Genomic DNA, 27686 nt, shown 5'->3' with positions numbered 1-27686 from the left:
GGGGGGGGGAAAACAACACTGTTTGCAGGAGGGAAGGAGAAACAAACAGACAAACACCCCAGAAATGCATGCGTGAAAAATTGAATGCAGGATTTTGTCTCGTAGATCAATCGTATATCAACGCGAAAAGCTTTACCGCCGGAAGAGTGCGCCAGCTTCATCCCGACCCCAATCGAGCTCTACCTGGCCTTCGTAAACACTGTCGATGATCATTTTAGTGCGATCATAAACATCCGTGTATCGGTTCTCACACTCTTTGAACACCTTGAACACAAGACTGCGGCTAAGTCCAGGGTCGTCTGCGTCGCCAAAATGTTTCTCAACACGCTTCTTGAGAAGATCTGCCCCGCGTCTCAACTCCTTGACATCATACGACGCCATCAACTTCTTCACCACGTGTTTCGAATGGCTCGTACGTGTGGCAATGTCTGTTGGGTTGCTTGTATTCGCGCGAAGGGATTCCGTTGCCTCTATGAAGTCTAGCAGTTTCCCGAGAGGACGGCGAATGACCGCATCCATATAGAGTTTCATATGCTCGTGATAATCCTGATATGCTCGATCACGCCATCGTTCGAGAACGGTGATACTCCGGGTATCCACTTCTTCAATATAATGATTCATGTTCTCGATGAGAAGAATATGATAGTTGAGAGCTTCTTTGTCTTCCGGGTCACCTACCCCAGTAGTAGCTCCATTGGTTTGACCAGGAGCTTCTTTGGCAATGAATTTCAAGCTTTCCCACATAGCACGGTTGATTTTATTATACGCTTCGTTGACAGCCAGGCGGACATCAGAGAAATTAGACGATGTTTGGCTGGCTAGCATGTTTTCAACGGCCGCAGAAAAGTTGGGAAACGTGCGCATAAAGGAAATAACACCTTTTCGTTTATTGATTTTCACCTTTGTCTCTTCAATTCCTCTGATCTGCTGGTCAACGAACCGGTTGAATAAGCCATTCAGACGATTGAGCAATTTCTGTAATGTGTGCACAATGAAATCCTGATTTGTATCGTCAAATTCAGATACCGCCCCTTCAAGGGCAGCTAACACTCCAACTCCTTGTCTGTGAAGAAAATGGAAAAGTCAGATCATGTGATATAGACCGCAGCGTCTTGATCGATTACTTACAGTTGATCAACATTTAAGACCCAATCGACAAGGTTCTGTATATCAGTTGCCCAGAACGAAAAGATGCCATCCATAATTTGCTCGACTCGTTTGGCAAGTTCCCGATCAGGATCGTGCAATTGCTTTAAGCTGAAGTCCGGAAGCCGTCTCTCATCAGGATTACTAGCCGACACAATGTCCGGGAACTCCGCATTTGCAAGTGAATTCAGGTGAAAGAAATGGACAGCAAAGTTTTGTTCTTCAGAAATCATTCTGATCGTTTCATGCAGCGTACCGGCGAATACCTCAAACGCTTCTAGCCTGCCCTGTTGCCTTTCACCTATAGGTTTCGCTGCATGTGGAGCGCGAACAGTCTTGCCTCTTCTGACAGTCAATTTACGCGCTGCATTAGTTATACCTTCGCTTTCTTTTTCCTTCTCATGATGGGTAAAAAGAAGCTCATTTTCTTCGCCGGAGCTCTTCTTGACGGCCTTCTTCCAAGCCGCAATATTATTCCTTATTTCGCTTTGATATGGCGCTTTGGCGTCATGTTCGTACAAATTGATTATCATAGCCCATTCCGTTGAGCTGACTTCCCGAGCAAATAGCATAAGAGCGTAGTACAGCCAGAGATCCTGACGGGCTGCATTGCGAGCAGTATTATCAAATTTCGTGGCACCGCTCATAGAGCTTGATGCCATATTCGCCCTTGTCTGTTCGCTGGCTTTAAATGCGATGGACATGAACTGCCTGAGACGTTGTAAGAAATAGCGCGCCTCTGCTCGGTACTCATCTTTCTTCTCCCGAATTGCGCGCATTTGCCCAATTTCGGTATCAGCATAGACGCCGACACTACTAGAGTCACCGGCGGCATCGGCCATGCGCTTTTTGTTGTGATGTATATCAGAATCAATGGTCAACATTGCCTTGTAGAGTATAGACAAGCTAGTTTCCGTTTCATGTATGCCATCTGCGCCATTTAACGACGCCTCTTTCAACGGTCGTAGATCCTCGGTTGAAATGGATAGTGTTTGTAGAAGATTTTGCAATTCACTTTGAAGAAGCTTTTGGTTGGCAGTCTGAACCTGAAGACCTTGGGATTGTGCTTCGATGTATGCAACGTCATCATGGAGAGTCTATTGTTTTATGAAGCGTATAAGCGAAAGTAATTGATCGAGTGAGATAGAAACTTACCCCAAGTTCATGAGAATAAAGCGTTAAAAGACCATCAAGCTCCTCGCATTCTTCGATTGTCCGATCAATGAGCTTTGCCAATTGATCAATTTTACCTTCTTGCTGTTCAATATTCCCAAGCCAGCTGATAGCTTGAACTCGCCCAATTTCTCTCCGAATATCTGCTTCTAGATCTTCAATTTTCTTGTCGTCGCTCAGACGACCATTCCAACCTAAATCGGTGAGGATTTCATCGAAGTAACCATCTGTACCCGCAAGAAGACTAGTTTCAATATCAAGGGCTTGGCAATACTTCGCAATATTATCTTCACGGCGTCTCCGACGCCGTTCTTGAGCAGGTGAAACGGATCTCGACCTAGCTTTCTCAGTTGTCTCGGGCAAAGGAACAACAGGGGCTTCGATGGTCACATCAACGGGTGGTGGAGAAATTTCATCTGCGTCTGCCCGAGTAATCTCAACCTTTGGAGGCTCTTGAGCAGGAGGTACTACTGAGGGAATTGGCTCGCTGATGGCTACTTCTGGCGTGGCAGGAGACTTGGTTGATTCGCTACTCGCACCACGCAACAATGGGGCTGGTACAACGCCTGTAATGCCATCGGGTTCACTTGTTGCCTGAGGCTTGTCCTTTGCTAGCAGGCGCTCGCCGGCACCACCTGCCCTGGGCTTAAACGCGTTATACGCGGTAGCCGCCTTACGAAAAGCGCCAGCGACATCTTTCGCCGACTTCTTCTTAATCATAGGCCCGAGACCAGGGCGATGAGCTTCGGGTTCTTCTTCTTCATTTACCACAGGTGATATGGTTGGTTCCTCGGGTGACATGGCATGCTGATCAGGTTCTGTGTGGGCTTTTGCTTGCTCCGAGGGCTCAGGTTCAAATGGAGCTGGAGGAGCGACCACAGGTTCCTGAGCGGGCTGCACAATAGAAGCTTCAGAAGTCGCAATAGCGGTAACGGTCTCGGTCTTGATCGATAACTTAACTCTGGAACTGTCTGATGAGCCTGGTCGAAGAGAAGGTGGAATATCCAGTTCAAGATTTCTAGATGATCGATTCGAAATATTGCTGCCTCGAGAAGGTGGCGCATTGCCTCTGCTCGATGGTCTCGATCCTGGACCATTAGGTTCCAATGCTGAAGACTGGCTGTGGAAGGGGACCGTTGAGCCAGTCCCAGCTGTGCCAGGACGTAGTTGCTCTCGAGAGACGTCCAAGGCTTGACTGTAACCCGCTCCATGCGGTTCCCTTGCTTCACGGGTGTAGGATGCTTGTTGGAGGTTGGGAGGGCCACCTTCTCGTCCTCTAGAGACTGCTCGATCTGTAGCTTTATGACCGGCCAGATCCATATTCCGTTCTGACGGCAGTGGTTCAGCCACGAAACCATTGGTATTTGGTGGAAACCCATCGCGTTCTTTGGGTATATGCGGAGGCCGGCTAGGTGATGGAGACGGTCGTGGCACCTGTTCGCGACTTGGCTGGGGTCGGAGCTTCTGCTCCTCAGACGTCTGTGGTCTCGGTTCATTTTTCCCAAGCTGACTCGGTTGAGGTCCTTGCGAAGACGGCGGGCCTGGCTGCCTTGTAACAGGTTCAGGGTGCAGTGGTGGTGCTTGAGGGACATCACCAATTAATGCTTGCCTTTGCTTCTCGTCAAAGCCAATCAATTTCGGAACCCTGCCGCCTGTATACTTTTTGTAGATTTTCACAAGACTGGCAATGAAGAAATCTTTCTCCTTGAAGTTCGCCGCCTGCCAATAGTAGGGTTTTCCTACGGTCACAACAAATCCCACGTTCGATGCCCACTGTTTGTGCTGTTGTTCGAGTTGAGTAGATGGCTGTAAGTCACTGAAAGATTGTATGGCGTTCAAGTCGTCCAGCATCCATGTTTTGCCTATGGAAAATGACCCATCGCTATTTTCACGAGCCTTATGCATACGAACGCGGCCTGATTTCCTCAACGCGACAATGATCAATCGAGGTTTCTTGTTCTCCGGGGGAGAGTTCGGTGGCGACGGCGTGGACGGGTATGCCGCATCTTCGGTAATTCGTATATGAGTGATATACGATTCGGTCACTAATTACACCAGAGTAAGTATCTTCCAAGATGCAATGGAAAATGAACAGTTTGTCTGCTTGTGCATAGATGGGTTCGAGGACAGAGACTAGCATACAGGCGCCATCGTCATCCTGCTTGGAGAAACAGCTCATCATAATCCTCCTTTTTTCATCTTGAAACATATGGGCCCTCGACATTGTGCCATCCCCTGCAGCTGATTTGCCCTCTGCGGCTTGTCTTCGGGCTCGCTGGCCAGGAGAATCATATCCTCGAGAAGTCGGTCCACCTAATGTTGCCATTTCGGGAGCTGTCTCCTTCAGGAGGCGTCAGAGCCCCCTCACCGTAAGTTCGTACGAATCGTCAATGAGGAGCTGGAACACGCGAGCGCATCGAGGCTGGATTTTTCCAGACCCGCTGGAAGTTAGCTAAGTGTGGACTGTCTGTAGCTCCTGGAGTAGGGGTATTGCGGAGGGATAGGAAGTCCGGAATGCGACCCATACAGTTGGAGGTTCCCCTAGCGAATAGCGGCGCTGGCGGCTTGGATGCTTGCTAAGCTATGGAACACACACTGTGAATGGCTCCCCACATGCTTCAACGTCATAAATCAATTGAAGTGCATCGTGACAAGAAGAGCTTTCGGAGCTCCGTACTCAACTGCAATCGCCAACATGGACGACGGCCATAGGAATGCCTGCCTGCCTGACTCCAACGCTCCTTCCTGAAGAACAGCAAGTGCTCATGGAGGCCTGAGGCTTGGGCCTATAGCCAATCACAGCACGATTCTACTCACCGCCCTACACTTGTATCGCACTTTTCCTTTTTAGGTTTTTTTTTTTCTTTGTTGATAGTGTTCCTGGAGCAATTTTTTTTCACCTCAACACCCAATTAACATTTCCACCATTTCGAAAATGGCATCGAAAAAACAGTCAAAGTCGGCTGCGTCTGCGAAAGCTGCTGCAGAGGTACAGAGAAAAACTTTCCAATAAGCATACAATTATTAATACTGACGGATTCGGATTATTCTATCTAGAAACCTATTGAAAAAGCACCTGAGAGTCTCGTAGCAGCGATTGTAACGTTTTTCGACACCCATGGCTACACCGCTGCTAGCAAGGCTCTGATCAAGGAGGAAAAGGAGCGCAACGGAAGGACGATCGCAGCTAGCAAGAACACGTCACTGTCATTAATGAGCATTTACGAGGCATGGAAGTCATCTACATCATCCGACAAAGATGATAGTGACAGTTCCTCCGATTCGAGCGATGACGGTTCTGATGCGGATTCCGATTCTGACTCTAGTTCAGACTCTAGCGACTCTGAATCTGACTCTGACTCTGATGTGTCGATGGACGATGCTCCCAAGCTGCAGAAAAGTAGAAAGAGCTCTTCGTCTTCCTCCGAATCAGACAGCGATGCAGATGACGAATCTGGGCCGGAAACTTCACCGCCAAAGCCAACAGGCACGAAGCGCAAAGCCGACGACTCGGCTGAAGATCAGCCAGTAACAGCGAAAAAGGCTAAGAAGATCGATGTTTCTGAAAGCTCATCGGAGGAATCCGATTCATCAGACGAGTCTTCTTCTTCCAGCGACAGTTCTTCCAGCGACACTTCCTCCAGCGATAGTTCTTCGAGCGATAGTTCGTCTAGTGACTCCGAGTCTGACTCTGGTTCTGAGTCTGACGAATCCAAGACGGAGCGCAAAACATTGAAAACGGCGGCGAAAACGCCACTTCCAGAATCCGATGACAGCAGTTCATCTGATTCTGATTCCTCGTCAGAGTCTGAAGACGAGACAAAGGCGAAGGATCCTGCCACCAACGACTCAAGCGATTCAACAGATACCCTCGCGTCTACCAGCACCAAATCCGGTGAGAACAAAACCCAGAAAAAGAAAGCGGCAGATGTCTCCTTCAACTCTGTTCCTCTTCCTCCGGAACCCAAGCCCAAGAAGAAGCATACCGGAGCTCGTCCCACGCGGTTAGCGGCAGCGAGTGCTCTTCCTCATGACCATCACCCCAAGAACGACTATGTGTCATATGCATATGCCGAGCGAGCCTACAAGGACCTCTCTGTGACTCGTGGAAAGGGCTTCACCAAGGAGAAGAACAAGAAGAAGCGTGGTTCCTACCGTGGCGGCCCGATCGATATTGGTCCGTCCCAATACAGCTTCAAATTTGAAGATTAATGGAAGTGGTTTCGAAGCTTGAAGCCAATGTCTTCGTAAACCTACCTTTGCTCGGACAACGAGCCATCACTGGGGCGAAAAAGTTCTTAGGGTTAGCTTTCTTGTTTGTTTTGTGCGTGTCATGCTTTAAATGACTATACTTTATTTTCCAATCACTGTATCAACAGTGAAGCAAGGCGCTGCAGGATATCTTTATATTTATTATGGGTCTTAGATCGCTGGACAATGTGCCAGGTTTTCATTGCTTTCTATTCTGGAATATAGTTTAATCTATCTAGAGAAGTTTGAATTGAAGCAAAAGCTATTTTGCCTCGTGTTTCACGATCTAGTACGAAAAGTGTCCAAAAAAAATCAAAGGGGGGAAGGGGGAATTCTACTCCATTCAGATCCCCCTCGACCTCCACGATTGATTTTCATCTAATCGTCTCCAGCGTCGATCCCACCCACTCTCACGTTCTCTTATCTCGTCAGCTTCGCTCAGGCCCCAAAAGGGTACCTGGGATCTGAGCTTAGCACTGGCAGATTTATTTTCGGGGCTGGGTCTCTCATAGCCCGAGAGCTCGAGCACTTTTTCCTTGTATGTTGGGCGGTGCTTTTGTGCAAGCGTTCGTGATGTATGTTTAGCGATGTCATTGGAATCTAAGTCCAGGTGATCCTGGTACCAGATGCTGCTGTTGCAGTCAAGTAGATCGTCTGTGGAACCAAAGTCAAGACGTATTACGCCGTCAACGATGCCTGTATATACAGTTGCGGAAGTGGATGAGGGCGAAGACATGGTGTAGATGGGGCCACGGTATGTAGTATAGTTGCGACTTCTTGGGACATTTGGCGGATGATGCGACAGAAAGAAGGAGAATTCGTTGCGTGAAGTCTTCCCATTTGACAGAGCAGGTCTCGCTTCAAGGTGGCTGTAGCTATTCTGCATGCGAAGATCGAAGACATTGACCACGGCTTCGGATCCTGAGCCTACGAGAAATCGGTCGCCCATAGGCTGGATGCAATAGATTGGATTACTGTCCATCACATCTATGTATTCTCTTTCGAACATTTTTGGTGAGCGAAGGTCATGGAGTCTGCATGGATGTTGATAATTAGTCTACTTGGCTTGTCTTCCAAGAATGCTTCTATTCCGTCAGATGAAAGCAAAAACTCAAGTGCATACCTAACTCTGCTATTACCCCAGCCAGCGAGGAATACTTGGCCGTCAGTTCTCCCACCATATGTGTCGACACCTAGCGGGGCGATGGCCCCAACTCGTGCTTTTCTACGCGGCCACAATGATCTATGATATGGATCATCGAATGTCAATTCCCGGTGGGTTGAGATGCGATCTCCAGCCATGTCAGAAATAACAATTGTATCCGTCACTCTTCCATGGCCGACGGCGATTCTGGATGGAGAAAGAAACTTGATATAATGGCGGGGTGTTCCCTCTTCAGTTTCGCCTGTGAGTTTCGCGAACGAAGTAACCTCCGCATCCTTCGTCGTTGTTCGGTACAAAGATATCTGGCCATCAAAGCTATGTACAGCAAGAATTGGTTCGGATCCTGTGCTAAGATCAAGACTATGGATTTCGATTTGATTGGTGATATATGTTTGTTGGACTTGGTAGGTAGCATTTTCAGGATCGATGGCAATGTGAGAGACATCGCCTCGTGCACGTCCATAGATCAGATGCTGCTTCCCAGCCAGACTGCTGGGGTGGTCTGGTCTCAATAGATGGACACCACGGATATCGTCGTGACTACTTACATGCTCCAAATCATTGAAGCGTAGCCAAGTCTCGTGGGCTTGCGTTCCCGTCCTTCTGATCTTGAGAATAATCTCTGCAGCCGCTCCCCATGCAAGCACCTCTTCTCGGTCTTGCCAGCGCCCACCCGTCCACAGTTCATGGCTGTCAAGTGATGGCCGGTATCCTATGGTTGGGCGGTCGTGTCTAGTAGTATCGCGGACGCCCACCACCTTGGTGGCTTCTGATGGAACAACAAAGCGAGCAAGGACCGCGCAACGATCTAGAGCACGAGATCGTGAGGTGACAGCCTGAGCAACGTCTCTCCACAAAGGAGGGGCATCTTGAAGAGTCGGGAATTGGTTCCGGACGAACGCGCGGTAGATACGATCATCGGCAACTATGATCTTGTGTAGGCGCTGGCAGGTTTGTGCCAAGTGGGTGAGGGAGCTCGCTGTCGGCAGAAACGTTGCGATATGATATACAATCTCCGATGGGAGGTCTGCTAGCATGTTCCGTGAAATGTTCTCTGTGATTTGAGGTCCGTCAAATTTTGCGATGGCAGGTTGTCCTCCACTCTCTGATCTCCAGGAGGAACTTAACCCAGAACTGCGCTGCGCTGCCGAGTTCGAAGTCCCTCGTTTACTCGTGAGCTTTCTTTTCAGCATGCAGCTCAGACCCTGTATCTGGAGATTTGTCTGTTCGGACAATGTTGGTTGCTTCTCGATGCTTATCAGTGCGGACGTCACTGCGGGATCTGTAGGCGGAGCTTGCGAGTGGCCAATGAACAGCCAGAATAAGTCGGCCACGCTGTAGTGCTGCAAGCTACTTGCACTCGCAACATTGTTAATTGTGAGTTATTGCTGAGACTGCCTTCAATCTCTAGAATTGACGAATTGAGGAATTGGCGAGTACCGAGGTAGGCAACCAACGTCATTGTTTGCTGCCTTATCGATATGGATTCTTATCTCCACAGCGATAAGCCCCTCATCGCGTCTCAGCTTCAATTTGTCGACAACCTTCTACCTCTCGTTAGCTGTTGGGCTGATACCATGATTGGCTAGGAATGCCAACCCTGACAGATGGCCCTTTCGCACGTTCAGATTATCGGCATCTTGGCTGCGCTGTCTGCTTTCGCCTACAAATTCATTTTGTATCCAGCTTTCCTTTCTCCATTGGCAACAATCCCCAATGCACACGTTACAGCACCGATTTCCTCCGCGTGGATTACCTGGAGGCGCTTCAGAGCGACGAACAACCGAACCATTCATGCGGCGCACAAGAAACTGGGCCCGATTGTCAGATTGGGTCCGTCTGAAATCTCCATAAACTGTGTGGAAGGTGGTCTCAAAACTGTTTATGGCGGTGGCTTCGAAAAACACGACTGGTATCCAAGAGTGTTTGGCTCGCTGGGGTTTGTTCTTGATCCATAGCTCCCCAAGCAGAAGGCTGCCAGCTAACGATTCCTTGCCGGGCTTAGAACAGTCAGTATGTTCACTATGACGAGTAGCAAGGAACATGCTACTCGGAAACGCATGTTATCGAATATTTATTCGAAGTCATTTCTGCAATCCTCGCCTACTTTGAAGCTTATATCATCAACGATGATCTATGATCGCCTACTCCCGATATTGGAGAGCGCCGCAAATTCAAAAGAAGCAGTTGATGTTCACGAACTCAATTCAGCATTAACCATGGATTTTGTCTCGGCGTATTTGTATGGGCTTCAGAACGCAAGCAATTTGCTGCAAGATGTGCTATTTCGGAAGCATCTCCTGCACAACTATCAGTGCAGAAAGCCTTTCGAATTTTACTATCAAGAAGTGCCGGGTCTAGTCACTCTCAGCCAAGCCATTGGCTTACCTATCATTCCCCAATGGTGCCGTGACGCAACCCAGGTGATGGACGAATGGAATATGGATCTCTGCGACAAGGCCGAGAAGTCCCTCGCCTCTGACAACCCTCGCATCGAGCCCACGGTATATAAGCAAATGAAATTATCCATGGCCAAGCAAATGACTCTGGGAAAGGATGACCCGAAGGGGAATGCACAGAAACTCAAGCAACAGAAAATCGACATAGCTTGTGAAACATATGACCAACTCACCGCCGGACACGAAACCAGCGCTGTAGGGCTCACCTACTTATATTGGGAACTATCTAAACATCCCGAAATTCAAGACGAATTACGCAAAGAGCTGCGCACTCTATCAGTCAAGATCGGGAGAACCCCTGTAATGGAATTTGTCAAGCAGCTCCCAGGAGCCAAAGAGATCGACGCATTGCCACTTCTACATGCAGTTATCATGGAGACACTTCGACTTCATGCACCTATTCCAGGTATACAACCACGTGTAACACCAGCGCCATCCTCAACGCTTGCTGGATATGCCAATATCCCCCCAAATATCAGAGTTAGTGCGCAAGCATACTCCCTTCACCGCAACCCGGAAGTATTCCCTGAGCCTGAAGCATGGCAGCCGCGTCGATGGCTGAAGGAGTATAACACCCCAGAAATGGAGGAGATGCGAAGGTGGTTCTGGGCCTTTGGCAGCGGTGGGAGAATGTGTGTGGGCAGCAATTTCGCTATTCAAGGTACATTAATCTTGCTTTTTCTCTTGACCTCTTGTTCCTGCTTGCTGACTCTTGTGCAGAAATGAAACTTGTGACAGCCGCGATATACAGCAATTTTAAATCTACCATCGTTGATGATGATGGCATTGAGGCTATTGATGCGTATACTGTCAAGCCGACCAGTGACAGACTGATTCTGGAGTTTGAGCGTATCTAAAGTAGATCATCAGATATATATATATATATATATAGTCCAATCCAAGGGAACACCGCTCAGATGGTAGACCAATTGACCTGACATCACAAGCAATCCATGGCAACTACCGTAGGTACAATCAAGTACCTCCCCGATAATTTTCAAAAACAGTGAATATCAAATGTTTCATCAAAAACATCGACCGGTTTGACCGAAGCCGGAAGTGGAAGTGGTGGAAAAGTTGCCCCTCCGAAACCTTCCAGAGTCCCGCGCTTAGAAACGTCGACATCACCGGGAAAATCAGAACGAGTCATAAAAGAACCTGAGAAGTAGACTTAGTCGGTATAAGACTGGGACAATCACTCACAATGCCTGACAAGGACGCAGGCACACCGCGTGTCTACATTGCGCGACATGGCAGGCTATAAGCTCTCTACTTTCTCTCATTGGATTGTATTATTAACAAACAGACCAGGAGAAACCGAATGGACAAAATCCGGACAATACACTGGCATCACCGAGCTCGAGCTGACCTCGGACGGAATCGCGCAAGTACAAAATACCGGCAGGGTCCTCGTTGGGCCTGGAAAACTCATCGATCCATCGCGCGTTGCGCATGTGTACGTTAGTCCCAGACAGAGGGCACAGGCGACATTTGACCTGCTCTTTTCAGGGTCATCGTCTTTGTCGTCTACCAGCGACCGAGTTTCGACAACTGATCGCCTAGCGGAATGGGCCTATGGCGAATATGAGGGAATGGTGACGAGTCAGATTCGCGCACTGAGGAAAGAACATGGCCTTGACAGCGAGAGGCCATGGGATATATGGCGAGATGGGTGCGAGGGCGGAGAGTAAGTCAAATTTGTCAAACGATGTAGCCTGCAATTCTTTAGGAAAAGAACTGTCTTTGCTTTGAAACTCACGTATACACCCCTGTATCTAGATCAGCACAGGAAGTGACAGACCGCCTGGATGATCTGATTAAAGAGATTCGCACCTTTCAGGCCAACCATATGCACGGCGAACCTGGTCCGGCCGATATCGTGCTGGTAGCACACGGTCATTTATTAAGAGCATTTGTAAAGCGATGGCTGGGATATCCCATGGAATTCCCATTGTCGCTGATGCTTGAACCAGGCGGCATTGGTGTTTTGAGGTAGCTTCTACTCTGGAAGTTTTTTTTTTGTCCTATGATTCCTCCTGGCTGACGCATCCTATAGTTACCAGCATCACAACGTTAATGAACCGGCGCTTTTCGCAGGCATGGCCTTCCCAAGCGCATCTTGAACCAGACATCACTTTAAACGAAGGGGGCTTCAAAAGAGGAACGGCATTTTCGAAAGGACTGGCGGTCTTTTCAATAGAAGATATATAGAAAATATAAGACCGCAAAAATGAACTAGAGGTTTGTACTGTACAGCAGCTCTCAAAATAATCATACACTGAATAGCGAAGCATCCCTCTCTTTCTCTCGCGAGGTTTTGTTCACTTCAGAGCCATCCCAAAAAAAAACTCCATTATTTATGCGACGAATTCTCAAATTTCTTAGCCAGGAAAATATCCAACGTTCTAACCCAGACGACCCTCTCGCTTTCGTGGTCCTGAGACCTTGGGGAACATCCTCATCAGGTGGTAGTTGACAGCGTTGTTCTGGACGGTTGTATCTTTCTGTTGAGTGCAGAAAGAGATTAGAAAAATAGAAATCAGAGTACTGAGCAACAAAAGTAGAGAACGGAACGTACCCTCTGGTCCATGCATGCTTTTAATGATTCCTCCAGTCCCGAACATCCTTCACTGCCATGTCCAGCCGAGGCCCAGCAATCTGTCACAGAAAAGTCGTTAGCAAGGTCCATTCTGTCGATCTCCATAGCCCAAGCCACTGCATCAATTAATTGAAGCATAATATAAGTGCATACTCAGCATAGACGACATGATCGTAGCACATGAATTCTGTTGTTGCTGGTTTGGTCGTCGCACTCGAAGGTGTTGAATCGTCTGCAAGCGCACCGGGTTCAGGCGCGTCGGGGCACCCTTGGCAGGCATATTGAAAGACTGAGATGAGAGCCCGCACAGCTCTTCTCCGTGGACAACAGCTGCTAGATCCTGGACTTGTACTGAGATGCAATGAGAAACTGTGCTGCTTGGAAGTGAAGGCTGGCCGAAGTTTCTCGGGCATGCCAAGACCGAAGAAAAGGGCCGCAGCGCACGAGCCACCCTGAGTATGCCTGGGCCGTTATCAAGGTCGTCCGATAACAAATTCAACGGTCTGCGCGCCTTTTTTCCAAAGTCGAAATCTCTACTCTTATATATCAATGAGGAAGCTTCCATGATGGGAGTTGCTCGCAGCTCTTCTTTGGGTGCTCAATGTGCATCATGCCTTCAAGCCCAGCGACGCCGTTGCCTCCTGGCGCTATCGCCACAGAGGGCCTTCTCGGTGTCGCCGCTTCGAAGAAACGAAAAATCGAACCATGGCCCTGAGAATAGGGAGGAAGGGGCCATGTCCCGCAGACTGTCAGAGATGACAGAGGATGCTCTTCTTCAAGGAGGACGATCGGCGCGCAGGAATATACAGGAAGCGGGTTTCTCGGAAGGTTTGAAGCAGGAGCTGGAAGAGAAGATCAAAGCCAGTACTTTTAAAAGCGATAATGCGGGGGCTTTCTCTATATTGAATATGCCGGTATGATTTATTCTCTTAAATAAATTGTGACTTGGGCATTCAACTAACAGCGCATTTCGCAGGCCAGCGCAGGAAAAGGCACTCGCGAGAATGCAATCGCATCACCGTGGCGCGGGACTGAAAATGTCGAAGATACCACGCTCAGGATGCTCGACGACTCGAAAAAGCCAATGCGTGTCCCCTACCAAATTCCAAATCCAACAGCTCCCGTCAACGTGAATCTACGGCCTGCGGCGAAAGTTCGCCACTCAACCGGCAGTCGTCTTGCCAGTGCCAGAGATAAGACGCAAATTTATGCTCTCAGCCAGAGTACTGGCCTCTCAGACAAGGAGCGAGAGGAGGTTAAGAAGCAGCTTACTGCGCGCTTTGAAGCTGGTGCGCGACCGATGCCGATGTCAATAAATGGGCTGGCTTCACTGGCGAATGAACGAATCGAGGACGCTATTGCGAAAGGGCAATTTAAGAATTTACCACGGGGGAAGGGCAAGCATACAAAGACAGACCACAATGCAAATAGCGCTTTTATCGATACGACGGAGTATTTCATGAACAAGATTATCCAGAAGCAAGAGATTGTTCCGCCGTGGATAGAGAAGCAACAGGATCTCGCTCGGGAGATAGACCGCTTTCGACAGAGACTTCGGACAGAATGGCGAAGACACGCAGCAAGGCTGATTTCGAGTCATGGGGGCTCATTAGAGGACCAGCGGAGAAGGGCGCGAGGCTACGCTGCAGCAGAGGCACGGTTGATACAAAGGAGAAAAGCAGAATTTTCCATTGCGTCCTCTAACGCAGAAGATGCTATCTTGAGCAGCCTTTCTCAAATCAGCCACGATGGCCGAATTTCCAGTGGATTTGCACAACCTTCTGTCGGTGTTGTATCAAATACAGCTCCAATGAAAGCCGAAGCCGAAGCCGCCAAACCTCCCGAGTCCTTGTCTTATGCAGATGAATCACTCCCACATTTACCTCCACTTCGTGACCCGGAATACATGACTAATGAAAGCGGCTGGCACAAATTACAAGTTAAAGCTATCAACGATCTCACGCGGTCATACAACCTCCAGGCGCCCCAGCTGGCACAGAAACCGTACTTGAATCTCGAGCGCGAGTTGAATGCATGTTACGCAGATGTGGCACCCTCACTGGCAGACGAGATTACTACGCGGGCAACGGGACGGGTTGGGACTCGGCAGGTGACGAGCACCAAACGCCAAAGCCTCGGTGGTCTTGTAGAGGATATGCTGCAGACAAATCAGCGAGTACGACTGTACGAAGAGGACCGGTCTAAAGCTTATGGTTTCAAAGAACTCTGGAGAGACATTTGGAAAAGAGGGGAGAAGAAGATGACCTAAAGCTCGTTATAGTTATGATTTGCACATCGAGTTGGATTGTCCACTGATAGACGTACATATAGACATTTGGTGTAAAAACAAACATAGAGACCAATCCACAAATCTTCACTCTTGTGAGACTAAGCAGTGAGTAGTTATATATTTTCTGGTAGAAGAATAGGTATGCGATGTGATGAAGCACGTGATTGGACAGACCATGCGGGCCAGATCACAAAAAGAGCCAATCAGAGACTGCAGAGACACGGGAAGCCGCGGGCCGTGCACGGGTCGGCGCTTAACTAAGAGCGGCGATTGGCTGCGCGGATTGCCCAATGAGAGCGCTCGACGTCCACTTCATCGTCGGATTATCAAACAAGAACAACAACATCTGCTTTACGGAGTCAAGTGATGATAGTGATACGCCATGGAGTGCAAGGGAGGCCTGTGGATGGAATTCGACATTCCTCTCTCCATGCTCCATATTCAGCCCGACGGCACAGGCAGAAGTGATATTCACTGCCGTCACACAGCTCACAGTGTGATGAGGTGAAGAGAAACTCTTTTTGAGCACTATTAGCAGTCGCCTCCAGCGAATAACAGGCCAGAAGCCCCCAGACAAGAGCAGCAGTAACCCCGCCAGGCTCAGTGATTGGCGGCGGGACAGCGCGAGCTGCAGCCACCCCTGGTCGCTTTCACATCGGCCGCTTCACTAGTCGCCAATCACCCGCCTCAGCACATCTTCAGCACCAAGTCTCGTCCTCCATACACTCCGCCAGTTCGCTTCGACAACTCGTCCGTCACAAGGAATTGGTGCTACTCCACCATGCGCCTACTAAAACCCAAGTGCGAAGGGGGCTCGCATTCGCCTCTCATATCTGTGCCGGACCCCCATTTCCCACATATGTAGCCGCCGTCTTTCTCAGTCCCGGATTGATTGACAGGAAGTGTTGCGGTCAAATGAGAATATAAAGAATACCATACCGCCCCCCTACCCTTCGTGAGTCTAGCTGCTTGCGTTTCCAGCATGCTTGCATCTTCTGCTCGCGATATCTGGACTGCGCTATTTCTCTTCACTCCCTGCTGGTTCATCATCCCAATATCAACATTGGCATCCGCCCAGCCGGTCAGCGGTGACTCTGTCTTCTCAAGCCGGGGTGGGAGACTGGACTCGCAGGACGACTCCAGTCAGCTGCCTATCCAGATCGGCGGAATTGTAGCCAGCTACGTGATCTTCGATGCTGTGGTCGTATTCCTTATCCTCTTTATAGGACGACGACTACGCCGCGAAGCACACTCCTCCAACTACTCACTTGAGATGGTAATGCTGGGACCAGCACACAAATACGCCGGCAGCCTCGATCCAAGTCCTATTTCCGACTACACTATCGACAGCCAGTTCCCAAGCCCAGACAAACCACGTGGCTGGAATATGTCGTGGCCAAGTGTGAAAAGCCACAAAGCCCACGCCTCGATGAACAGCAGTGTTGCTACCATCGACGCAAGCGTCGTGTCTGCGGACCGGCGCCGAGCGCAGGAAGAGATGGAATTCCTATACGCACAGGTCTTGGAACATGATGCGAAGAAAGCTTCTCCCCAGTCTTCTCCTGTCATGGATAAACAATCATCACCCGATACGCCGTTGGCTTCCCCCGTGGCATCTATTCAGCCTCCTCCCTACCAACTACAGCCTCAGTACCAGGAACCTTTGTCCCCACGACAAGGGAGCACGGCAACAAACAAGTCTCGCACAAGTAAGCGGCTATCTAAACTCTCCAACCTCTCCATATTCAGCCCAAGCTCGCGGTCATCGACAGGCTCAAACAAACTCAAATCACCTCATTCCATCCGTGATCTACCCATTTCACCTCCAGTGAAAACACCCGATCCCGTGCAAACCGCGACATACCAAGACAGCCAGCCAATGTCACCACGAATCTACAACCCAGGCCCACCGCCAACAGCACCATTACAAAACAGCGCCCGAGGATTCACACTGCAACCTCTCGCAACTCCCAACAGTGTCATCACAACTCGTGCCCATGCCGCGCCGCCCCCCTTGAGCATCAACAGTAGCAACTCCACTCTCCCCTTCCGCCAGCAATTCAACCCCCCTCAAAGCGCGCCATACACAAAGACTACCATCTTGGAGAGACCATTCAATAATGTGTCCGGTGGTCCGCGCACCGGTATGCCAACTCCGTACAGTCCGTACATGCCATTCACGCCTTTGACGCCGATCACGCCGAGTCGACTGGTAACGAAGCGTGACAGGAAGAAGATGAGCAGGTCTAATGGGCTCAAGGTATTGCATGAAGATGATCTAGTGAAGAATGATGAAGAGTTGTGGGGGATGTAGATTTGTTTCTTTCTCTCAATTTTCGGACCGTAATCTAATCACGGAGTTGGAGTTGCTCTCTTTATTTGTATTTATGATGTCCGATGATATTTGTCTGGAAAGTCACATAATAGCAATCCCTATACCCTAGTACCTAGCCAGTGGATTTGCCATCTTTAGAAGACATATGTATCTCTATCATTAAGAATTAATAAGCAATATGCAGGTGGATATATAACAAGTCATGAAAAGGATGAGAGAGAAAAAAAGAAATATCTACTCAAAATCATCAATAACAGTACCAATCCCTCTCGCCCTCGCGAAATCCACCAGATCCCCCCCAGTCACCAGATCCATCAACCCAAGACCAACACTCTTATACACCACATTCCCACTCTCCAACCAACGCTGCAGACCCTTTTCGCCTTCCTCGGCCCCTTTCTGCTCTACCACAGGCGACAGCCGCGCCGCATGTTTCATAATCATCAACTCCCCAATCTCAACCAACTGATGCGGGCCTAGTTCCGCCTGCACGATCTCGCCAGCTTCCTGTAGACACATCTCCAGACTATCGACCAACACGACCCCGCCGCGTTGCGCATGTTTGTGGTAGTGATGCGAGTGCTGAGAAGCAGGCTTAACCTCGTACCGCAGAATGTCCGGGTGCAGTTCCGTCATGTGCGACTTGTACGACCCGATAGCGCTGATGAGACGTCCCTTGCGCCGGCCTTCGGTCGAAGTGAGAAACTCCGCGGGGAAGAGCGGTTCGAGCGAAGGCGTGCAGCAGAAAATCGCATCTGCTTTCCGCACCGCCTCGCGTAGCAGACGGTTGTATTCGACAAAGTCGCTGCTGAAGGCGTGGAATTTCACGTCGGAGCGCCACGAAGCGTTGCCGGCTGAGTAGATGTCCTTGAGGAGATTGGCCGCGCGGTCAAAGGAGCGGTTGACGATGTAGACGCGTTTGACTTCGGGTCCGCGGAGAAGCAGAGCGAGCCGGATGTGCCAGTAGGCTTGTCGCCCAGCTCCGAAAACGGTGATGGTCTTGACGTGCTTGCGCTTGTTGAATACGCATAGCGAGGTAAGTGCGGTGCGGAATGCTGTCAGATCTTGCGCGCTGATTAGCCCGATTGGAAGACCGTCTTGGCCGACAAGGGTCAATGTGCCTCGAGGGGAGGAATCGCGTGCTCCTGTCGGCGGCCAGGCTTTGCCTGTGACTTGCGTCACTCCCCTGAGTGACTTTGATGATGGAACGTTGCTCGGTTGTGCTGTTAGAGACTGCTGGTTTATGCTAGGCGTAGCGCCGGTAGATGATGAGAAGGATGATGTCTCGTTCTCGCTATCGTCATCGCCGTCATTTCCTTCGTGCGACGTGCTCAGCGACATGGAGCTCAGATCGGTCGACAGGGAACTACTAGACCGTCGCGACGAGGATTCGTCCAGCGCAAACGATACCTTGGCCGACTGTCTACCACCCAGCAGCTCTTGGCCGATGGTACTGCAACCAGGCTTGACGGGATCAAGACCGCCAGGAGCCATGGGGGAAGAAAGGATCTTTACGCCTGTTGTCTTGCCGGTGCTCGCGGGCATGAACACGGTCGTGTTGCCATCCTTGCCCGTGATGGCCGTGCGATGCGGTTGGTACGACGCAGAACATCCCTGTTCGTGGGTTCCAGTCGAGTATTCGCGCAGGGCCTCGGCGAGGTTGCGCTGCAGGGTGATAATGTCGTCGCGAGAGAGGGAGAGGAGCAACGCGCGGACTTGCGCGGCGGTGAGTACTGTAAGTGGCATTCTCTGTTATGTATTCAGTATATCGATGGGTTGAAGAAGTAACTTGAGGAAAAGGAGAGATGGGAGAAATTCCAATGCAGAGCCAATGACGTGTTTATGCAGATGTTTATCCATGCACTGCCACTGTGCAGGCGGGGTTGTCCCCTTATGAAGCTTGAGACACGTGATATCGAATCGCCAGGCGTTGTTACCATTATTTCTTATTTTTTTGCATCCCTTTCTACATTCTTCATTTGATGACTATACATACCTACGCGAGTCCTTTGGTGTTCAATGAAAGTTAGTTCCTCGGTAAAGTTGGCATAGATTAGTCTTTGTAGACCAAGATATGCACTTCGAAAGTGTAGGTACAGCAGGACTACAATGGCAAAATAACTGGATTCGCTAAACGAGTTGGGTATATATGTATATCTCTATGCTCATATCGCTGGTTGGTCCCAGCCGTCACGCGTGGTCTTCATCACTGCAGATTGCTTATGCGGAAAACTGACCTCGCCTTCCTTGAAGAAGCCAAACTCAGTGAGATAGCTTATCAATCTGGAACGGGTTCTGCGTTAGAAATCAAGCAGATCTCTGAAAGACGGAAAAGAAGGAGGAGGAGGGGCAGACTCACTTTTTGTTATCTACTCGGGGCTCCAGCAACACCGTCTCTGTGCGAGGATCAGCCAGCCAACAATAATGCACCAGCGAGCTGAGCCAGACGTGCAAGCGATGAGAGCCACGAAACTCTTCCTCACCTACCAAGACATGCAGCCCTCGGTCGTAATTGCCAACGTTGTTGAGGAGCCTGCCCAGGGGATCTTCCTTGACCCAATAAATCTCGAAATACCCAAATGGCTTGCCGCCCCAACACCCAAACACGGGGAAGCTGTGTCGATCGTTGAGACCGCGTTTCAGGAACTCTTCTGTGCTTGAACGAGGCCCTGCTTCCCCCCAAGCTGCATTGACTCGCGGGTTGTTCATCCACTTGTTCAGCAACTCCACATCGGATACTCCTGGTGGAGTACTAGTACGTGCGGGTGGCACGGTTAGTGACGAGGGAGTGTTAGTAGATGATGCAGTATGACTGTGTTGTGCGCCGCCTGTTTTGCCTGTACTAAGTACCGGCACGCGAAACGAAAGGTATTGCCCTACACTTGGGATGTAGCGCGTATAAAACGTTTCTCCCTGGTGAGGAGGTCGTTGTCGGAGGGGGTGACGGATACCATTTGTGAAAACATATTGCGTTGGCGCCGGGGGATAAAAGGTTGGAAGATGACTGCCCGAATAGAAAGGACCACCAATAGAACTAAATACATGGCCAGGAGTAGAAGACTCAGTGGGCGACATCGAATTGCCGTCAGCCAGACGGAGGCTTTCGACGCTCGGCGAGGCAGGCCGCGAGTTGTACGGCGAGTTTATAGGAGAGAAAGAGGCGGCATTCGTCGGTGTCAATGTGAATATAAACATGCGCGGATCCAACTGCCAGAAGCTTCGACGACTCGTAAACATGCGCGCCCAGTTGGCCGGGTTGCGAGATTCGATCGACTCTGTTCCCACTGATGAGTCCTCGTTTGAAATCAGGCCCATACGCTCTAGTTTCTGTAGCAAGTTTCTGCCCTTGAAAATACCCTCTCTCTTGATATTTACCCGCCATTCGCCCTTGGGTCTTCCTAGCTCTGACGTCAGCGCCGAAGCCTCGGTCATGATTCGAGGGTCTGGCTGAGGCTCGTGGAAGTACCACAACAGGGTAGCCCAAAGCATCATGGCAATTTGGCGGGAGGGCGAGATTGGGGTTTTGTAGTCGCTACTGGAGGGACTGTTTATGGAGGAAATAAATATGCAGTCGTTCTGCAGCGTTGGTTTTTTGAAACTGGAAATGCGAACTTTGCGCTCCGACGCATTCGTGTCTGTCGTCGCCGTGGTGGTTTCGCCTTCATTGTCATGTGAGTGTTCACCGTCTACCTGGCCGTCTTCAACAGGCTTCTCTGTGTGAATGACTACGGTCCAGCCTGGTGGGAACGTGGTGTTGTGGACGCCAGAATCTGTCTCCTTAAAAGTGAATCCGCCGAAGACTGGCGTCACCGAGAAAGTGTTGCCGTTGGGCAGATGGCATATTGGAGAATGCATCTCTACCCCAGAGGAGATGGTGGAATGTGGAAAAAAAAAAAAAAAAAGAAGGACAAAGTTGCGTCAGTAAAATCATCAAATTGAAGAAATTCAATGACGATGACGATGACGATGAGGCTAGTCCCGATATGGAAGGAGGGGCTGTAGCGCGGCGGCCTCAGGCAGGTAGCGTCGTTCCAGGAATGCAGGCGTTCTTTCTCTTTATTCCTCTACTAGGGGAGTATGTCTTGACTTTGTATGAATGTAATATATGTACTATTCTGAGCATGGTTTATGTGATGAATTGTACATACATATACTGTACTGTTGGCTCACGCAACGCAACGGCTAGGTAATTAGCCCTAATTAGTCATGCGGTCGTCAACTGATGATTAACAAAATACCAAGAGAATAGTGGCATGATCATACGACCACCCGGGATGAAGAAAATTACTTCATGGGATAGTGGACAAGGTTCGTAGATAGATAGTTATTAGTAGATTCTAGTTGAGTACATTCAACCATGTAGGTAGGGTCCGAGCAGCATTATCCATACACCTCCAATACAAGCAAGCACGCAATACCAGAAAACAGATATGAACTCAACAGAGAGAGAAGGGAAAAAAAAAAAGTAAATAACAGTAAATAAAAACGCCAAGCCATGCCAGATGCAATGTGTGTGTTAGTGAGCCCAAGTGAAATGAAAATGGGTATAAAGTGCCTTTCCAAAACGGCGGTTTATACTGAGTATACTCCAGTAGTTCTTCTAAAACCATTACAAGTAACTCCTGGATGAGACAAAAGGAAAAAGAGAATAGGAAATAACGAGACCAGCTCGATCAGGAACTTTTGGTGTTGATGTTGTTGTTGTGAAGCTCAAGGCTCAAGCAACAGTGCGCGACATGCGACCGTTCATGTAAGCTCCGGCAGCAGAGGCAAAAAACCTAGCCATCAAGCCACCACCGGAGCCTCCCAAACTGGCAGATGTCTTGATCTTCTTGTTTGGCTGATGGAGCATCGGTTGTTGTTTTGGTTGAGACTTCATCGCCTGAACATTGACATAGCTGTAACTAAGGGCCAAGCTGGCTGGGCTGGTGCTTCCATCGATGACCATGACATCGTCCACGGAGGATGAGCAGGTGCTGATGCTACCGGGCGTGCTACGCACACTAGGAGCCACGCTAGATGACCGAGATGATGGTGCGCAAGAGTTAGAAGTTTCCGTGTGTGACAAGCCGGGAATATCCTTAACAGAGGGCGGAGAAATCGAGCGGTTAGCACTGCGATATGGCGAAGCGCGTCGGCGGGGATACGGGCTGTAACGGTCACCTTCGTCGACTAATGACAACGGAGAATTGCGGGTGACAGCATGCGGCTGAACGGAGAGGTGCTGCGAACGTCTTTGCGAGATAGCGCCGAGTTCGCCACGCATTTCCTGTTTCTGGCGACGGAGACGTGCAGCGAGCGACTCGGCAGAGGCATTCAGACGCCACCACTCATGTTGATGGTGCGAGTTCATGGCTTCCTTCTGCTCGGCAATCTCGCGCTGCCTGCGGATAGGAGCTAGGAAGGGCTCGAAGTGCTCGAGCAGATCTTCTTCGTTGACGCGGGTGTCCCAGTCAAGAAGGAAAAGCAGTTGGCGCTCCATCAGGTTGACCTCGGCCAGGGAGAAGCCAAATCCAGGGTAGCCTCTGACAGCGGTGTAGCGAGCCCAGTGCTTGTTCTTGGGACTGGAGTCATTCAAGTTCTTGGCGGCCAGGATGAGCGATGCGAGGAAGATGCGATGCACTGTGCAGCGCATGCCCTTGGCCACGGGAGGCAGGCGAGCACGGAGACGGGCCAGGAAGACCAGAGAACTCATGAGGGTGGGCACCTGTACCTGAGAGCGGTGCACCAGGGACATGATGAAGACCTCGAGCGGTGGCAGAGGAGGCAGGTTGTCGGCCGGGTCAAGGGGGGGAGTGCTGGGAGGGGTCGGTTGGCCATGCTGGCTCACAGACGATGCCGTCACATGTTGTTCGCAGCGGATGACTTTGGATGCCTGAGCAGCAAGGTGACTGATCATGTCCCGTGACACGGGCAGCATCACGAACTCGTTGAGTGCGTCTCGGTTCATTTTGCAGTGGTCCATCATGATGCTATGAAGAGTGGTAGCAGACAAAATGAAAGATGTTTTTCTTTTGGGTCTTTTGTGTCTTTGGGAATCCCTCCACAGCCCGCCTGCTGGGGATATTTAATAATTACCGAATTCGGCAAGGCGAGATTCCTGGGTGGTTGCTGGTCAGAGCAACTCACGAAGGGATAATACGTAGGACAAGCGAATGTCGAAATATTAGTTGATCGAACCAGGGTTTGCCGCGAGATCCTGCCCAGCGAAGCAATATGCCGTAGTTCACGTTGAAGAATGTGGCTCAAATAGTTGGTGTTGTCGAGTCAACGTTGCTATCGATAATGAATGAATGGCCGCGTTTCGATATATATATATATATATATATTTTTTTTCTTTAGTGGCCCGTTTGTCCAGAAAGGGTGTGTTTTTTTATTATTGTTGATGATGACAACGCTAGGCGTTATGATGCAGGCGATCGTTGCACTGAGTCAAGTTCTCGTTGGATCGGTCAGGCCGTGGGGGCTGCAGCGTGAGGCCGAAGATGATACGGTAGGATGTAATGGCGGCCGGCGAGACGAGCGATCTCTTTGTGCTTGTGGTAGATGGACAATAGGAAAAACAAAGATGTATAAAAGAATGGCGACAAAGCAGAATAAATATGAGGACAACAAAATGACTAGTATTAGGTATTAGGAGGGAAGAAATGAGCGGTGCATGTGGATGGGCCTCGTGAAAAATGTGAGGTCGCAAGCAGGTAGTTATATGCACTGGATGCCACACATCGGCCGGGCCCAATCGAGGGAGGGCGCCGGCCAACGCTGCAAGGACAACTGCGAACCAGTTGTTCGATGTGGAGAGGCCCAACTCCAGAAGAGCCAAATGGGGCGCCGCAGGGGGGAGCATACTTGCATGCCTGCGTTTGCTGATGCTATCTTTGTCAGAGGTCGCAGCGCCGGCCGTGATTCGCCTAGACCAGACGAGGAAACGAGTCAACAGCGCGAAATAGGCAAACAACACGGGCAGACGCAGAGATCATTCGCTAGGCGCCAGATCGTCTAGTGTTTCCGATTAGGGCTCGGTGGCCAATGGCCGGCGGCGTTGGGTGTCGCAGGGCCGTCACCCGCGACGGCCTGGCGTGTCATGCGAGGAGCGTCGCATTACTCTTGCAGTCGAAGCTTAAACGGAGAAAAAGAATGTGCCTGTGTCTTCTCGGACAAAATTTATGCATTCAATTCAATTCAATTCAATATGGCGCTCGCTTTTTCCGGCGCGGTGCTTGGCATCCCCATACTAGGCATTATCTAGCAGGAATGCATTTATTGACTGGCAACGCCCCAAAATTCGAGGGGATAAGAGCCAAACACGATCCTACAACGCGAACCGTCGCATTCTGTTTCGCCCTCCTTCCTGTGCACGCTGTTCTTTTTTCATTCGGGGCCCTCCCAGCCAATCATCGTAAAGCCGGTGGTGCACTCTCCGACACTTACTATACACGACGTGGCTATAACGAGCATTAGTATATGTTCATGAATGTGATCTGCTTCATCACTAGCTGATGTCATCGTCAAATCCTTCTTAAACTCTGTTGGGAACTCCACGTAGACTTAGCCCCCATCCCAAGGTTTCTGCCCTTTCTTGGGCCTTCCGACTGGCTATGATGATCGCTGTCCTGCGACGATGCGGTGATACGCAGCGAGCCTTTCGTCCATGTGAGGCACGCAAAGGACAGGTTGCAACTATAGTAAACCCCTTCTGTATTCATTCTATCATTCTATAGAAGTTTATCTTAGACACTCTAAGAATGAATGCCTTGCCTTGTCCTTTGAAGGGAAGGACACAATGTACAAGACGCCTCTCCTTCATTCGGCTCTGTCCATTGCGCAAACAAGCCCTCGCACATATCTCATGTTTCATGTTTCCTCGCGCTTCCCCGGAGTGAGCGTGATTCGAACTCCGATCTAGACCCTGTCACTGCCGGGCGCTACGAGAAACGCTCGTCTTTCCGGTGGCGGCCAGTCACAGTCCGCGGATCCCAATTAAGAATAAGGGCACGGTGGGTCCCGCCCCGTCATGGCGCTTAATCTGCTGAGTCGAGCTTCTGATTGGCCATCGCTAGCCTAATTCCTGGTTATTTTTAGTGAGCATCTTGAACGGCGATATTCTTAGAAAAAGATCATGCACGACAACGTACTACGTATAGCACAAATACCTGGGTAGCTGATTTTGATGCATCTGTGGTTTTGGGAGGTAATAATAGCAACAGCGATCCTGCTGGGAATTGGCCGCTTAAGTGGGCAGGTGTGCCCTGACTGGACTCACTCTCAACAGCTAGTAAACAGTCCTTGACGGCTATGGTATTCTACACCCCCATATACCATACTCTGTACAGTGTTATATATTATACTGCTAGTATTATTACTATAACATACTGCTAGTTGCACTAAGTTATATGTTTGGCTAGTAGCATGGCGCCACCGGCTGATTGGCGGTTCCGGCACCGAGATCCAAGGCTATCCCGCTTTTGGTTCCCCTGACCCATAGAATTTCCCAGGCAGAAAGGATCACCGCCAAAGATATTTATTGCAATCTCTGCAGCTGCCAGCTCTCTCTTCTGAAACACATTGTGCTGCGCTCGTGTTTTGGAAGAACCATCGCCTCTCCAATGGCCGCTTCCAAGAACTCTGCCGCCGCCAAAGGCACTTCCACCCTCACTATCCTCGCGCTGCTACTTGCTGCTTTCGCGTCTCTGTTTTACTACCTCGAGCAGCATCTGGAATCGTTCTACGTCTTCGAGCCCGAGCATCTGCACGATCTTTCGCAGCGAGCCATTGCGGCGCACGGAAATGACACCCGCGCCGTCGTCAGCTACATCGTGAGCGAATTGGATGAGAAGGTTGGTGGGAAATACCTGAATTTTGACGAGGAGTGGGTGTTCAACAATGCTGGTGGCGCCATGGGCGCCATGTACATTATCCATGCCAGTGAGTTTTTCCTTTACTCTCATGAGATTCCTCCAGTGCAACTAATAGAGCCTCAAAAATAGGCATTACTGAATACTTGATCATCTTTGGTATGTGGCCTTGCCTTATCCCTTTGACAGTAAACTAACGACATCCAGGAACCTCAATCGGCACTGAAGGCCACACCGGCCGTCACACCGCTGACGACTACTTCCACATCCTCCAGGGCACCCAGCTAGCCTACACACCGGGATCCTACGAACCAGAAGTCTATCCGCAAGGAAGCGTGCATCACCTGCACCGTGGTGACGTAAAGCAATACAAGATGGACAGCTCTTGCTTTGCGCTGGAGTACGCGCGCGGATGGATCCCGCCAATGCTCGGCTTTGGCTATGCAGACACCTTTACGAGCACCCTCGACTTTCCCACTCTGTGGGCCACGACGCGGATTACCGGCCGGGAAATGATTGGTAATCTGTTGCAGGGGAAGATCTAAGAGGCCATTCCGATTCCAAAATAAAATTTTTTTTGTCAGTGTATGATAGGTATTCAGGTATCTATATATTTAATACATAAACGAGCTGATCGGGGCGATTGTCATTGTTCATAGTCAACTATTATGTACCTACTACAGAAGCCCCTAATACTGCATGCTTTGCCGGCGTACTTGCATTTTTTCTCTTGCATCTCCGCTGCATGCTCAGGAATGTGACACGCCATGCAAAAGCTTACATATACTATTACATTCATACATACATACTACGGAGTCATATTGATTGATTGATTCTCACTGCCTAATCCCTAGCCACCGGTAACCCGGGGCTACGCCCGCTGCTTTTGGCAGATGCCATCCACTTCCTCGGGTTGTTGCCGGACGTACATACTCGTACATTTGTATGTGGCTGGCGGAGATATGCTATGCTATGCACTACTGCAATGCATCAAAAAACAATAATTCGGAAGCTTTCAATATAGGTACTATGATTATCCGTCGATTGATTCCGCATCTTTCGGCGGTTGCTCCGGTGTTGGCGAAGACCGTGAAGTAAGGGTTGGAAATTTGACCCCACAGTCATGTATCTCGATATTCCATATAACTACGCTGAAAGCACTGACCGGGCTAGTGAATTTTTTTTCTTCAGGTCAATGTTACCTAATCCTTAATCATACACGGAGCATTGATTTGCAAAGGAAATTGATTCGTTGGACTTTCCAATTCGGATGAAAATGGAAATCTGGGATCGGAAGTGTATCCCTTGTAGATCTCGGAGCATTGGTTATGGCTTCAATAGTCGTGACCAGAAGGGAAATATCATATTATTACATGTATGAATTAGAAGTAGACAATTTTTCCTGAAGAATTT

At 49.7% G+C, this 27686-nt stretch overlaps 10 protein-coding genes across 10 annotated transcripts; 5 read left to right on the top strand and 5 right to left on the bottom strand.

Annotated features, from left to right (window-relative positions):
- Positions 1 to 132: 132 nt before the first annotated feature.
- UA08_05379 (hypothetical protein) lies at positions 133 to 4645 on the bottom strand (the record flags this gene model as incomplete). The annotated part of the gene is made up of 4 exons (XM_020267694.1): positions 133 to 1063; positions 1129 to 2243; positions 2302 to 4364; positions 4462 to 4645. The coding sequence occupies 4 exons, from the start codon at positions 4643 to 4645 to the stop codon at positions 133 to 135; spliced, it is 4293 nt and encodes a 1430-aa protein (XP_020119782.1).
- A 609-nt stretch (positions 4646 to 5254) lies between these two features.
- UA08_05378 (hypothetical protein) lies at positions 5255 to 6531 on the top strand (the record flags this gene model as incomplete). The annotated part of the gene is made up of 2 exons (XM_020267693.1): positions 5255 to 5308; positions 5377 to 6531. The coding sequence occupies 2 exons, from the start codon at positions 5255 to 5257 to the stop codon at positions 6529 to 6531; spliced, it is 1209 nt and encodes a 402-aa protein (XP_020119783.1).
- Positions 6532 to 6913: 382 nt separating this feature from the next.
- Positions 6914 to 9780, bottom strand: UA08_05377 (hypothetical protein; the record flags this gene model as incomplete). The annotated part of the gene is made up of 4 exons (XM_020267692.1): positions 6914 to 7604; positions 7694 to 9085; positions 9287 to 9398; positions 9492 to 9780. The coding sequence occupies 4 exons, from the start codon at positions 9778 to 9780 to the stop codon at positions 6914 to 6916; spliced, it is 2484 nt and encodes an 827-aa protein (XP_020119608.1).
- Positions 9781 to 9864: 84 nt separating this feature from the next.
- Positions 9865 to 12317, top strand: UA08_05376 (hypothetical protein; the record flags this gene model as incomplete). Its single annotated transcript, XM_020267691.1, has 5 exons — positions 9865 to 10855; positions 10915 to 11043; positions 11506 to 11881; positions 11974 to 12186; positions 12251 to 12317. 5 exons carry the CDS (start codon positions 9865 to 9867, stop codon positions 12315 to 12317), a joined length of 1776 nt encoding a protein of 591 aa, XP_020119435.1.
- Positions 12318 to 12599: 282 nt separating this feature from the next.
- Positions 12600 to 13073, bottom strand: UA08_05375 (hypothetical protein; the record flags this gene model as incomplete). Its single annotated transcript, XM_020267689.1, has 3 exons — positions 12600 to 12698; positions 12773 to 12852; positions 12947 to 13073. The coding sequence occupies 3 exons, from the start codon at positions 13071 to 13073 to the stop codon at positions 12600 to 12602; spliced, it is 306 nt and encodes a 101-aa protein (XP_020119434.1).
- A 178-nt stretch (positions 13074 to 13251) lies between these two features.
- UA08_05374 (hypothetical protein) lies at positions 13252 to 15062 on the top strand (the record flags this gene model as incomplete). The annotated part of the gene is made up of 2 exons (XM_020267688.1): positions 13252 to 13707; positions 13758 to 15062. The coding sequence occupies 2 exons, from the start codon at positions 13252 to 13254 to the stop codon at positions 15060 to 15062; spliced, it is 1761 nt and encodes a 586-aa protein (XP_020119427.1).
- A 1003-nt stretch (positions 15063 to 16065) lies between these two features.
- Positions 16066 to 17397, top strand: UA08_05373 (hypothetical protein; the record flags this gene model as incomplete). The annotated part of the gene is made up of 1 exon (XM_020267687.1): positions 16066 to 17397. The coding sequence occupies one exon, from the start codon at positions 16066 to 16068 to the stop codon at positions 17395 to 17397; it is 1332 nt and encodes a 443-aa protein (XP_020119426.1).
- A 255-nt stretch (positions 17398 to 17652) lies between these two features.
- UA08_05372 (hypothetical protein) lies at positions 17653 to 21273 on the bottom strand (the record flags this gene model as incomplete). Its single annotated transcript, XM_020267686.1, has 3 exons — positions 17653 to 19167; positions 19656 to 19701; positions 19778 to 21273. 3 exons carry the CDS (start codon positions 21271 to 21273, stop codon positions 17653 to 17655), a joined length of 3057 nt encoding a protein of 1018 aa, XP_020119429.1.
- An 862-nt stretch (positions 21274 to 22135) lies between these two features.
- Positions 22136 to 23386, bottom strand: UA08_05371 (hypothetical protein; the record flags this gene model as incomplete). Its single annotated transcript, XM_020267685.1, has 1 exon — positions 22136 to 23386. One exon carries the CDS (start codon positions 23384 to 23386, stop codon positions 22136 to 22138), a length of 1251 nt encoding a protein of 416 aa, XP_020119428.1.
- A 2638-nt stretch (positions 23387 to 26024) lies between these two features.
- UA08_05370 (C-8 sterol isomerase) lies at positions 26025 to 26818 on the top strand (the record flags this gene model as incomplete). Its single annotated transcript, XM_020267684.1, has 3 exons — positions 26025 to 26343; positions 26406 to 26432; positions 26481 to 26818. The coding sequence occupies 3 exons, from the start codon at positions 26025 to 26027 to the stop codon at positions 26816 to 26818; spliced, it is 684 nt and encodes a 227-aa protein (XP_020119431.1).
- Between the last annotated feature and the right edge of the window lie 868 nt (positions 26819 to 27686).

Source organism: Talaromyces atroroseus (assembly GCF_001907595.1).
Source record: "Talaromyces atroroseus strain IBT 11181 chromosome Unknown scaffold_6, whole genome shotgun sequence".
Classification (NCBI taxonomy): domain Eukaryota; kingdom Fungi; phylum Ascomycota; class Eurotiomycetes; order Eurotiales; family Trichocomaceae; genus Talaromyces; species Talaromyces atroroseus.
The sequence above is the reverse complement of the archived record's forward strand: the minus strand, read 5'-3'. Positions and strand labels throughout refer to the sequence as shown.